This window comes from Calypte anna, chromosome 3 (genome assembly GCF_003957555.1).
Source record: "Calypte anna isolate BGI_N300 chromosome 3, bCalAnn1_v1.p, whole genome shotgun sequence".
In the NCBI taxonomy this organism is placed as follows: Eukaryota; Metazoa; Chordata; class Aves; order Apodiformes; family Trochilidae; genus Calypte; species Calypte anna.
This window is the reverse complement of record NC_044246.1, coordinates 54,745,370-54,758,254: the sequence shown is the minus strand read 5'-3', so window position 1 is coordinate 54,758,254 and position 12,885 is coordinate 54,745,370. Positions and strand designations below refer to the sequence as shown.

Genomic DNA, 12,885 nt, shown 5'->3' with positions numbered 1-12,885 from the left:
TTGTGTTCAACTTCTCTGGGCAGTGGGAGTTGAATTGCATAGACAGAAAAAGGAAAAATTACCAAAACAGAATGATCCTCTGCTATAATTTGTTGTAAAACATGGCAGTCCCTAAGGGCTCCTTAGTGGAACAATGCAATGACAAGCTTTTTAGTTAGCTGTTTGTGCAGGAACTTAAGGTCTCCAAATAGCAGACTTGGCTGTGGCCTTTCCTGTTTATAATCCAGACTTCATATTCCTGCTCCTGTTACTGCAGGTGTTTGAGCCAGTGATGCAGAACAAAATGTCATCTCAGCTGTTTGATGCAGCTGGTGAAAAGATAGAAGGAGCAGAGTGAGCTTTTGAAATGATCATGGTTTAAATGAATCAATCAAATTTTTGATTTAGGAAGACTAGAATTCTTGGAAAATGGTTGTGAATTCAGGGCAAAGAGTCCTTTGGAGTCCTTTCTTTAAGTGCAATACTGTATTTTTAAATCACAACTGTTGGTGTGAGTAAACCCACCAAGGGGAGGGAAAACTCTTCCTTCCAAGGAGCTTACCTTAACTCAAAGTAGAATGATGGGAGTGGTAAACTGGGACTGAAGGACTTCCACACCCTCTTGACAAAGATTCAGAAGTAGGATGCAACCTGTTTGGAAGATCATGCCATCAAGTGTAGAGGTGGCTGTCAAGCAATTTGCCTTGGACAATTTGAACAGTCACACTTCCCAAAGCAGGGACTCTTGCTTCAGTTTATGATGCATTTGTGTTCCTTGATTCCCAGGTTTTGTTTCTTGGAGCCCAGGGGGCTGATGGCTTCAGCCCAAGGTTGGAGGGGAGAGGCTGTCTCTCTTCCTGCTGTGAGAGGTTTCTGGTTTGTTTAACTCATATCCAAATGTTTAGCCTTCCCACTTCACAGTGTGAATGTAGCCTCAGTCTTGCTGCTTTCTTTGGAAGTGATAGTGCCCTTTTGCATAGCCATTCAAGTTCTCAAGAGTCTTCATCTGCTCTGACTGCTGCATCAAACAGGCCTTGCAAAGTCTCTTTTCAATGAACTTCAGGGATTTGTTCCTAGTCTGTCAGACAAATGTTGCAGAACAGGCCTGTGCAGCATGCAGTATGAATTTAAAAATGTTTGAATTCTGACTAAAGCCAAAAAATGGTATGAATTATTGACAAGTTTTGACTTTGGGTTTTGTGTTGTGTTCTGCAGAAAATTCACAGGGAAATGATGTGGATCAATCCAGTACCATGAATTCATGAGATGAGAAGAGTGCTAGAAACAGCAGGTAGTTGTATTGTTCTCTTTTTAGGATTAGATCAGTTTTGACCTGAGTTGATAGAAGCTCACTATTCTCACTTGTAAGCTGAAAAATTCTGTGTTGCCATTTATCCTCAGCATGACCTCTTGTCTTTGTGTAGCAGTCTTGCCACACAGGCACACCAAAAGCATTCCAAAATAGTGATGGGTCTGCAGTCACTTTCTGTAGTGAGCTTTTGAAGCATAAATAGCTGCAACAATCTGGTCTTGTAACAGCAGCCCATTGGTTTTCAATGAGCCCCTCTGAGTATATATGGGTTTGGCATAAACCAGTAAACAGGGATACTGTGACTCAGGGAACTGAAGTGGCCTGACTAAGAGTATCAGAAGAAGGGGCAGTTTGCTACTGCTGAAACCATTGAAAAGCACATTTAAGTAATGACAGTGACTGAGGGGAGCCTATCACAGAGCCACGCTATCTCAAATTAATTTACTGATCTTCTGAGACCAGATCTTCCTGGCTCTCTTGAGCCTTTCCATTCCAGATGAAGCAGCATTTCTTTTTGTCCCAAAGTTTAGATGCTCTTTGGAAACAGAGACTTATTTGCTCACAGAAAGCCACTGCTTAGTCTCAGGTGTCAGCAGGCCAAGCCTGGCAGCTGCTTCATCACCCAGGGGAGGATCATGAGTGGGAGCAACTTCTAAGTCCCTTGAGAAACAGGAGTACAGGTGTGGAAGCATATGTAGCTAAGTGACGTAAGTTGTTGCTCTAAATCACTCCAAGTACAGAAGGGGTAGTTGATAACTTCCTAAATGGAGTAAACACTCATAAAATTTTATAATTTATCCAGAAGTAGCTAATCTAATTTCTGGCTGTACATAAGTTTGGGTTTTCCTGTGGGCTGAAGCTTTTTTTTCCCCTCTTCTTTTTAAATCCTTAAGATTGTAATTTTAGGGTTCAAATTGAACTGCCAGTTACACCAAATCATTGAGGCTCATTTTGCTAATGAAGACCTCGTCATTGACTTCGATAGCTTTGTCTGGTATTTGATTCATCTGGAAACATTGTTCAGTGAGTACATGCTTAATGACTACAGGGGCTTTACGTTTTAAAGTCCAGGACAACTTATTAAAAAAACTTTGTACGGGAACCAAAGTGACTTCGAAGCTGAGCCAGCCTGCATGCTCTGCCTAGATCTAGTAACCAGCCTGCTAGGCCATACTGCTGAACGAGAGCCAGACAGTCCCTCCCATGCAAACAAGTAAATGTTGATAATAAAAAAGAAATCTAAACATGTAGACTGACAAATAGTGTTAATGTCACAGACTGAACCATTAAAAATATTCAGTGTCATTCTTCCACATGAGCACATTTTGTGGTACTTTCTGCTTTGGGGTATAGGCCATTGTTGCAAGTTTCTGACTGTGGGACTAAATTCCTTTTTGATCCTGAATCATGAGGAAGGATTGCTGTATTTAAACTTGTCTGTCATCTCTCTTGTACCACAGAAATGTTTGGAAAACTGGATCCTGAAAAAAACAGAACAATAGAATTGAACCTCATTAAGGTAAGTTCATTTATCCTTAAAACATTTGTTGTCATCTTTTTTGGAAGGGTCTAGGATGGTGCAATGGGTTAACAGTCCAGACTTTTCAGTCTGACTGGTGACTGGTTGTATGGGTTCACATATATGCTGTATTAATAAGCAGACTTAAGGAATGTTACCTCTTTTTTTTCTTTTTCTTAAAGCAACTTACATCACATTGTGTTCTCTAGCAGAAAAGGTTACTTGAACAAGAAGGCACTTCTCCCTTACTGGCAGTAATTCTGGCTGATACGTATGCAGGCTTCTTCCCTGCCTTCTGTTAGCAACAAGGTAAAATATAGGTGTGGTAATGACTCATGGTATTGACCATGTCTGCCCTGCAGAAAGGACTAAGTTTGAGAAAACCACCCTCCTACACATGTTCACCTTGCTTATTACCTGAACATAACTTATTTCTGGACCTAAATGAGGACACATCCCAAAACTCTTCTGACTTAAATGAGATATAAATATAGTTCAGGAAAGATCCTAAAGATACTTCTCTAACAATACACTTTCTTCTTCATGCTAGAAATAGGAACATACACCCTTGCAACACGTATCTTTAGTAAAGTTAACCTTGGGACGTTTTCTTCTCTTATTACAGTGGTTATGCTTTATTGTCATTTGAACAGCTCAGGAGACCTCAAAAAGAGCAAGATCTGATGAAGACAATCAAGCAGACATACCAGTATTATCCTAACGTGAATGTGCCTCAACTTATGCATGGCAAATTGTGCACAGAGGTATAAGGAATGCAGTCTGTTTCAACAATAGAAGCAGCAGCAACTTCATTTTTAAATTATAGAATTTAAAGTCTGACAGTCTTTACTACTCTATATCCTCCATACAAAAGCTTTAGTTTAGTATAAATCCTCAGTGCTACTTCTGAAAATATTGCTATGCAAGTATCTTTGTATTTAAGGTGTTCCATGTGACTTATGGATGAAAGCTCATTATTGTTTGACAGTCTGGTTTAAAAAGCACTTTTCAAATAATAGCTCTCCTCCACCCTGCATCTCTGTAAAAGTAAAATGGTGTATTGACACCTCTGGCTGCTGGTGTTAAGGTAAGACTTGGGTCCCTTTATGTAAAATAAAAAATAAAATTTTCATTACTTTTTTAAATAAGCATGGTTTTTGGTGTTTTTTTTTTTCTTCACAGAGATAGACGGTTATAGAGCATATGCAGAGCTTTTGGTATCAGAAAGAGAGTGTATTATCTTTCAAAGGGAAAAGAGCATTCTGGAGCTGACTGAGCCCTGACAGATACTCTGGCTGTGTGTCAGTTAATGAAATGTTAGATAGTTGGATACTTTGTGAAACTTTAGAAGATTTATACTTAAAAAGCTACAGGTTTCAAGAAAGGTAACTGATGCTGTATATCCCATACCCCACCTATTAAAATCATGAGTGTGAACATGAGCAAATTGCTTCTTCCAAGAGTTCTCTTTACAGCTGCCTTATATCTGCCCACCTGAGAAATTGTCTCCTCCTTCCTACAAATAATTTCTTCTATTTATGGACACCTTTTCAGAAAGCCCTAAGGACTCACCTAATGGCAAAACATGAGCCTGAAGGTGAGACACTTCATAAACACCCTTAAGGAAAGATATAGACCGGTCAGCCTCACCTCCATCCCTGGAAAGGTGATGGAACAACTTGTTCTTGTCACTATCTCCAGGCATATCAAGGACATGGGAGTCATCAAGAGCAGTCAGCATGGTTTTATCAAGGGTAAATCATGTTTGACTAACCTCATAGCCTTCTATGAGGAAATTACTAGGTGGATAGATGATGGAAGAGCAGTAGATGTGGTTTATCTTGATTTCAGTAAAGCATTTGACATCGTCTCTCACAGCATCCTTGTAGATAAGTTGATCAGTTATGGGTTTGGTGATCAGGTAGTGAGGTGGATCAGGAACTGGTTGAAAGGAAGGAGTCAGAGAGTTGTAGTCAATGCGGCAGAATCTGGTTGGAGGTGTGTGACTAGTGGAGTCCCTCAGGGGTCGGTGCTGGGACCGGTGTTGTTTAATATCTTCATCAATGACTTGGATGAGGGTATAGAATGTACCCTCAGCAAGTTTGCTGATGACACTAAGCTGGGAGGAGTGGCTGACACACCAGAGGGCTGTGCTGCCATTCAGAGAGACTTGGACAGGCTGGAGAGTTGGGCAGGGAGAAACATGATGAAATTCAACAAGGGGAAGTGTAGAGTCTTGCATTTGGGGAAGAACAACCCGATGTCCCAGTATAGGTTGGGGGCTGACCTGCTGGGGAGCAGTGTAGGTGAAAGAGACCTGGGGGTCCTGGTTGACAAGAAGATGACCATGAGCCAGCAATGTGCCCTTGTGGCCAAGAAGGCCAATGGCATCCTGGGGTGCATTAGAAAGGGTGTGGTTAGTAGGTCAAGAGAGGTTCTCCTCCCCCTCTATTCTGCATTGGTGAGGCCGCACCTGGAGTATTGTGTCCAGTTCTGGGCCCCTCAGTTCAAGAAGGACAGGGAAGTGCTTGAAAGAGTGCAGCGCAGAGCTACTAAGATGATTAAGGGAGTGGAACATCTCCCTTATGAGGAAAGGCTGAGGGAGCTGGGTCTCTTTAGTTTGGAGAAAAGGAGACTGAGGGGTGACCTCATCAATGTTTTCAAATATGTAAGGGGTGAGTGTCAGGGAGATGGAGTTAGGCTCTTCTCAGTGGTGACCAGTGATAGGACAAGGGGTAATGGGTGTAAATTGGAGCATAGGACGTTCAAGTTGAATATTCGAAAAAATTTTTTTACTGTAAGGGTGACAGAGCCCTGGAACAGGCTGCCCAGGGAGGTTGTGGAGTCTCCTTCACTGGAGACATTCAAAACCCGTCTGGACACGTTCCTATGTGATGTACTCTAGGTGGCCCTGCTCTGGCAGGGGGGGGTTGGACTAGATGATCTTTCGAGGTCCCTTCCAACCCCTAGGATTCTGTGATTCTGTGATTGTTCATTACCAACCAATTATTCCCAAATAGATATAAAGGATACTTCTATGGAAAAGGCTTTATTTGGAAAATACTTGTACCAAGTTTTTCTCTTAGCTTCCAAGGTTAACAAAAGTTACATGCAACTAACAGATTTGGCTTAATTTTAGAAGCAAAAAGACAGTCTTGAACAAACTAGGGAGGAAGGGTTCAGTTTAATACAGGAAGTATTTGAATGTTAGTGTAATGTGGAACAGCAGTCTGTCTTACTGTTAGCATTTTCAGATAATTAAAACTTGACAATAAAATGCAGAATTAAATCTTAGAAGGAGACAAAAGTTTAATGGTATCACAGTCAAGTGAAAACAAGTAAGTTGTCAAGGACTATAGAAAGTTTCTACACTTAGTTTCCAAAGTACAAAATACAATAAATACATGAGGGTCTTCATAAAAAGCAGAATCTAAAACTGTTACAGCACATAATTTTTTTAATACATGGAATTCCTAAGATGCTACAACATTTTTTAGAAGTTATTGCTTAATGGATTGGTCATGTGGTTGTCACTGTTCAAATGCACTTCAGTTTAGCTTCTTTAACAAATGCTCTGCTTCCAGAAATAAGCATTTGGGTGCTGTGCAAACTATTTTAATTTCCCCCACCTGGGAAAAGCTTCAGGATTAACTTGGACAAAGTGACAGTGTCTGTTTCATGATGATTCCTTCAGCAGTAAGTTGAAAAGGTCCTTGTATTTAATGCAGAAAAATGGAATTCTTTTCTGCCATGTTTCAAGAACTCATAGTGGGAATTTGAACTTAATGGCTTGCTTAGACCAAAGAAAGCAGAATTTCATTTGCTTGTAAGCATTATTTCATCTTGTAGAATGCCCTCATCCATTTGCTAATGCCTTAATCCTTCATTTGTTTTCAAAGAACATTCTTCATAGCTTTCAAATTACATTGTCATTGAAGTAGGTCTCATCATATTAGAACAAACATAAAATGAATTTTTTTTTGCAAGGTATCCATGACTAGTACTTCAAGAGTCTGGCTTCTGTACTATTTCATGCCAAGCTTCTTTGTCTAGGTTTAATCCTTGGATACAGCTGAGGGTAAAACAGAAATGAGATTTTAAATGTTAATGTTCTAAAAGGTTACCTTTTCTTAAAAAAAAAAAAAAAAAAAGTAAGTACTCTCTTTGGTGCTACAATTGTAATGTAATGTAATCTCTAGTAGCAGAAGTATGGTTATAAAAAGAACCCAGAGAACTAACCAGTATAAATTTAGCATTCTTAAACAAGCTTAAAACACACTAACCACGTCAGTAGAAGAGGAAGTCATTGAACAGCACTTAATTCAGTACTTTCAGCTCTACCCAGTGGTTTTGTAAGAAAGAAAAAAGGAAACTTGCCTGCAGTGAACTCCAGCACTTTCCCTTGTTTTATAAATGGAAATAGAGAGGTGTTAAAATCTGTTTTGCTTGCTTTCTCTCAGTGCCTGTCAGACTTTACACATCGGGCAAGCTGGAAACATCGGGCTGCATAAGGACTGTGAAACTTATAGGAGCTGTGCTTTAGTTAGTGGGTAGTAGGCAGCCAGCTAAACTCATTTAAACACTTGGCAGTAAATCAGTAGCTGCCACAGTAGCTGTGGCCTTTGAGCTATGTGCTAGTTGCACATTGACTACTTACAGAGGTACACGGGACTACCTGAGTTTCATGGTGAGGACTGATGGGACACAGCTCAACACAGAAAGGAGCAGTGCCAAGATACTTGCTAAACTCTTGGCTCACACTCACTAAGGGCTTTGGGAACAATTACTGTTGTGCAAAGCATTGCTACTGGGATATAACAATAGAAGGATAGACTTCGTGAAATTAGGAAACATGAATCCTCCATGCTCTAAATACCAATGTATGTGTACATTACATCCTGCGGTGTTTCAGCTAAAGCTCTCCTTAAAGATGCCCTGTTCTCTCTTCAACCAGACCCTAGCTTTCTTCTTTTTCACAGTCAGCTAATGGTTTAAAACACAATCAACAGCTTCACCCAAAAGGCTTTTTTCAGCTCACTACAACTGCACCACTAGAAGAGATTAAATCATTCAGTGACAGTAGAATAACACCTGATAATTAAAGATACTTAATTTCATATTAAAAAGTCAGTATTTTGACAGTATTATCTTATTTGCATTCAGTTTTAGAGCACTCACACAGCTTAGAGAGCTATGAGTCACTAAGAAGGGTACTGACAGAGGTAACTTCATCCTTAGTTTTCTTCAGTGCACATAAATGCAGAAAGGTATAGCAGCTGTAACAAATAACTTAATATAAGAATATATTAAACTACCAAACATTTTCCTGTGTGCTAAGCATCTTAGCCTAGATTTCAGCTGCCATATTAAGAGTTCAGTAATTGCTTTTGTGAATAACCACAGAATACTTCAATAGCAGCACTAGCATGACTGAACAGACAACAAGTGTAACAGTTAGTACTGCACTTGGGTAGATTCTCTTCAGATTGTGTTGTGCTTAGAAGCACAAGTCATGATCTTCAGTTTCATCTTTGTTGCCTGATGCTTTTTATTAAAGAAGCACAGATATTTCTTGTGTTCTTATACCTGTGCTCAGGCTGACCACATAAGTTTACAAAAAAGTAGCACATGCACAACTCACCCTGGTGCAGGAAAAAAAAAATCCTTCTTTCTGACATTCCTGACCTTATTGTGCAGGGCTGATGGCTGCTCTCAATTTAGAAATGTTTACTTTTCAAGAGAAAAAAAACTTAAGGAGAAATACTACGTTAGGAAGAATTTTACAGTAACACTGTGGTAGGCCAAGGTGTAAAATGATACAGAAAGGAAAACTGATTTTGCATTAGAAATAGTTACTCTGGAAAATCTAACCAGTTTAAAAATGAGGATTATCTGCATGACAATCAGCTAAAAATCACAGTGGTTAATCTGTAGCATTGGCAGAACCTCTTATCTCCAGTAACAGGACAACTAGATATGTAGAAAAAAGCTTGATGGAATTTTTATATGTGTCCATCTGATATAGTGTTCTAGCAATTCAGCCATGAGGAGAAATATGGTGACATACTGAAAATACCCATTAATTATACACAGTTATTTTTAATAAAAAAGATAGTACAGAAGGTGATGAGGGAAGGAAAGGCCGTTCATTTAAGGCCTTTACCATATGGTTAAATATTACAAAAACAGATGGGAAGAAAAAGATATGCCTTTATTTGGCAATGTGATCTCTTCCAACACTGGGAAAAAAAAAAATCTTTCACATGCATCATGTTCAGATAGAAGATTTTATCTAGGCTGGTGAAGACAAGGTTAGTATTAAAACCTGTTGTGTATAGGAGGGTGGTGACAGATGTTCTTTTATGCACCCATTAATATAATCTGCTAGGCATATAAACAGAGGGTGTTAATCCATTCTGCCATGGTATTCAACTCCTCAGATGAATAAAGAGAACATTATCTCCTTCCTCTTGAATTTTGAAATTGCACCTAACCTCGATGCAAAAGAATAATGTTGTGTGTACTCCACAAGGTAAGGTGGGGGATTTTTTGACTCTGGAAGTATCAAGGACTCACCCCCAGGAGGTTGCGGGGAACGTAGCCTTCCTTGTCATTCAGTCGTGCCCACCACCACTCAATTTCATCTGCATCTTCTCGGCGCAGGATTGTCATGCAGTCTCCCTCTTTCATTGAGAGCTCATCGTCATTCTGAGCCTCATAATCCCAGAGTCCATAAATCACTCCTTTGTTCATTATTCCCATTTTCTCCTGGACCCCTGCAACATTAAAAACACAGAACAGGTCAATAAGAGTTTCAAAAAGAAGGGAAAAAACAAACAAACAAACAAAAAAAACTACCACAAACCCAAAAAAGCAACCTCCATTGCTCTCACACCACCTTGTTGACATCAGCTTGCTGAAAGTCAGTTGTGGAACAGGTGGCATTGTGAATTTAGCCCCTGCATGCAGCAGACACATTCCTTCGTTACACACATTGAAAGAACACAAGGTAAATGGGGAGAGGAGCAATGACTGATAAGAGGCTGTTGTTTCCTGCTACTGTTCACACTTCCTACGTTTAAGCAATGAGCAGGAAAACACTTGTTTCCACTCTTAGTGCATCAGTACTCTCTTTCTGCCAAAGGGAGATAGCAACACTTGCTCATGTTGACAGACACTGTCATTTTGATGCTTGATACCTCATTTGACACCTGTGTGGCTTTATTTCATAAATGTAAAACAAGTTGCACCTCAGATCCATACCTGAAAGGTTTGTATGCTACCCACCAGCTGCTTTTGGTTAACTCAAACACTTTATCTCAGAAGTTCTTAATTTCTGCCACTATTTTAATTACTTTTAAACACTGGTTTCATAAACATTGTGCTGTTAAGTTGTTGCTCATTTTACAGCTGTAGCCAAATATGAAACACTGTAATTTCTGTACATATTCCTCAGTTTCTAAGCAGTAAACTTAGAAAAGGTATCTCAATCAATTATAATAAAAACTTTCCTTAGGTAAAAATTAATTTAACTCTATTGATTTAATTCTTGAATTCTGCTCGGTTTTCTTTTTTGTTATGGTATTTGGTTGTGGTATTTCCAGGAGCACATCACATCACAAAACTTCTCTTTCCAAAAAATTTCTCTTTCCATCTCCTACCTATTACAACCTATCATACAGGATTCTTACCTATGTCTGATAAAGGAAGTTTCTATTCAAATCAAGTTTCTCATTTCTGCTTACCAACTCATCATGTAAAATTAATACCACTGCGTGCTTAGTTTTGCTCCACGGAACTGTTACCTTGTTTTGCATCTGGTAAAACTGAAGGTTTGGCAAAAGCTGTGTTCTGCAACCATGAGGAAGGTAAGACTGAACACCAAAGCAGACAAAAAAAAGATCCATGTGATGGATCTTGTCTTCTTGTTAAGGGTCATACCAGGGCATCTGGGCCAACATGCTGTAGCTACAGCGCAGGCTTTGAATCTTAGAAAGTGACAAATGTCTTACCATTTAATCAATCCTAAGATGTCATTTAATCAATGCTAAGATTTTATTTAAACCTGTATGTACTTGCTTATTCTTTACAACAAAAAGGGATTAGGTGAATCAGTGAACTGCATCAAGATTTCTCACCTTACAGATGAGTTTAGAGGGCCAGGTTTTAATGTGGTATCTGCTCTAGAAACAGGAAGATACAAATCCCTATACTTCTTTTACAGCAAGAAACAGATTTAGCTAGTGAATGAACTTCCTACTATAAATATAGGCAATCAGAATCAGTCTTAGCAATGAACTAATTCCTGATGGAACAATATGGAAAATTGATAGTTGAACAGCCAAACTAAGAAACACCTTAGTTTCAGTGGTTTCTATTTGGAACAGCTAGCAATAAGCCAAAGCCTTACAGTCCTTTCAGGACCCACTGAAAAGTATCTCATAACACACCAAAACAATCCCAAACACAACAAAAAACAAAGTATAAAGTGAGATCACCAGATGGTAGGTCCAAAAAACAACCCATAAACAAAAAGAATGCATTTCCTCATGCTGTATAAAATAAAGCCATGGATTTCCTTCCCACACAATCTTGTGGGGTGTTTACCTGAATTTAAAAAGTAGACAAAGTCCTAAAGAACTCTCTCAAGAATTCAATACAAAGGTATTACTTTTAACTGGTAAGCGTTAAAAGCAATAAAAAATATTGGACAAGTATTCTTATTACTCTTCTACTACAATTTTCCTTGGGTATTTGCTGTTGATGACCATCATTTGAGTCAGGATAGAGAACAAAATGGAATTTTGCTTAGCCCACAGAGTTCAACATTAGTTAAATAGGCTTCTTCCCTCCCTTCATAGGAAAACCTATATACTTGGTACCAGATACGATTTTCAAGATTAGTAACAACAGCTTAACAGCCTGTTTTGAAATATGCTGGCTAAGCAGCTTAAAGAAACTCAGACCTCACATGTTCCACAAAACCAGAAAGGCTGTATTACAGCTTTTTAAACTGCATTACACTGCTATTACTCTAACCTTTTACAGATAGATGACTAGCTGGTAAGTGCCTCGGGGACAAGAATTACATACAAAACATAAGAAAAAGTAATTTAAAACCTTATTATATACAAAAGATACAATTATTTAAAAACTCATTGACAAATACTCATCACACCCTAGGGGGAATTAATTATCTCCATTTGAAGACAGCATCCCTACAGTCTTAGTCTTACTGTTTTAATAAAATCTAAATTTAATATGATATTATGTTTTTAAATGCCAGAGGGGGAAAAAAAAAGGGTCAGAAAGATAAAATCAAATGCAGTGCTTGTTATCCTCCATTAGAGCCTAAACCTAACAATATTTTCCTTGGTTCTAAAGTGTACATTAGGAAATATTCCTTATTTTAAAGGAAGCAGGTAGCAGATATGAACTGCCAATTGAGCAATCCATCCCACTTTTAGTTTTATGTAAAAAAAGTTCTTATGTGGTAAGATTCACCTAATTGTCACCTCACACTAATCTATCTGTCAAGGCATGCACTTAACTCATTTCAAGGTTTTTAATGGTACTCGGATCATCTTTACAGATTGAATTTGATGAAGTTAGTTTTGATGGACCTATTCTGTGACAAGCAGCTCGTTAAAACATCTCTCTTTCCAAGAGGGATCCAACGCATGGGCACATGATCTAAGTGTGCAACTTACCACTTTCCATCCAAAAATAACCTGAGAAGTACTTAGCACACTCCAGAACTCAGTGGTCATCACCTACCATATAAGAACTGGGAGCACTGTGTGTAACCTTCCTCCATCTCCTCGCACTTGTCTGCAGCTGTCTGCATATCACTGTAGGTCATTGCAAATACAGCTGCTCCTGACTCCACCAGGAACTTGCACACCTGCACATTATTGCAAGAAGCTGCACAGTGTAATGGGGTCCTGCAGGCCAAGAAGAAAAGGATGACACATTACTTTTATTGGTCATGGAAGTATTTACAGGCTCCTGGGTACAAACCACTTTCATGCATGACCTCCAGCAATGAGTACAGCACTGCTGAAGGCTTCCCACC

At 39.1% G+C, this 12,885-nt stretch overlaps 1 protein-coding gene across 3 annotated transcripts in view; it reads right to left on the bottom strand.

The window, feature by feature from the left end:
* Window positions 1–5,850: 5,850 nt before the first annotated feature.
* TP53BP2 (tumor protein p53 binding protein 2) overlaps window positions 5,851–12,885 on the bottom strand; it is a 51,708-nt gene continuing 44,673 nt past the window's right edge. For all 3 annotated transcript variants that reach the window (XM_030447314.1, XM_030447312.1, XM_030447315.1), the window contains 3 exons: window positions 12,588–12,754; window positions 9,387–9,586; window positions 5,851–6,882 (listed from right to left, as the gene is read on the bottom strand). In XM_030447314.1, the coding sequence (XP_030303174.1) occupies window positions 6,841–6,882; window positions 9,387–9,586; window positions 12,588–12,754 (409 nt within the window). In that variant the 3' untranslated portion in view covers window positions 5,851–6,840. The remainder of the gene's footprint in view (window positions 6,883–9,386; window positions 9,587–12,587; window positions 12,755–12,885) is intronic.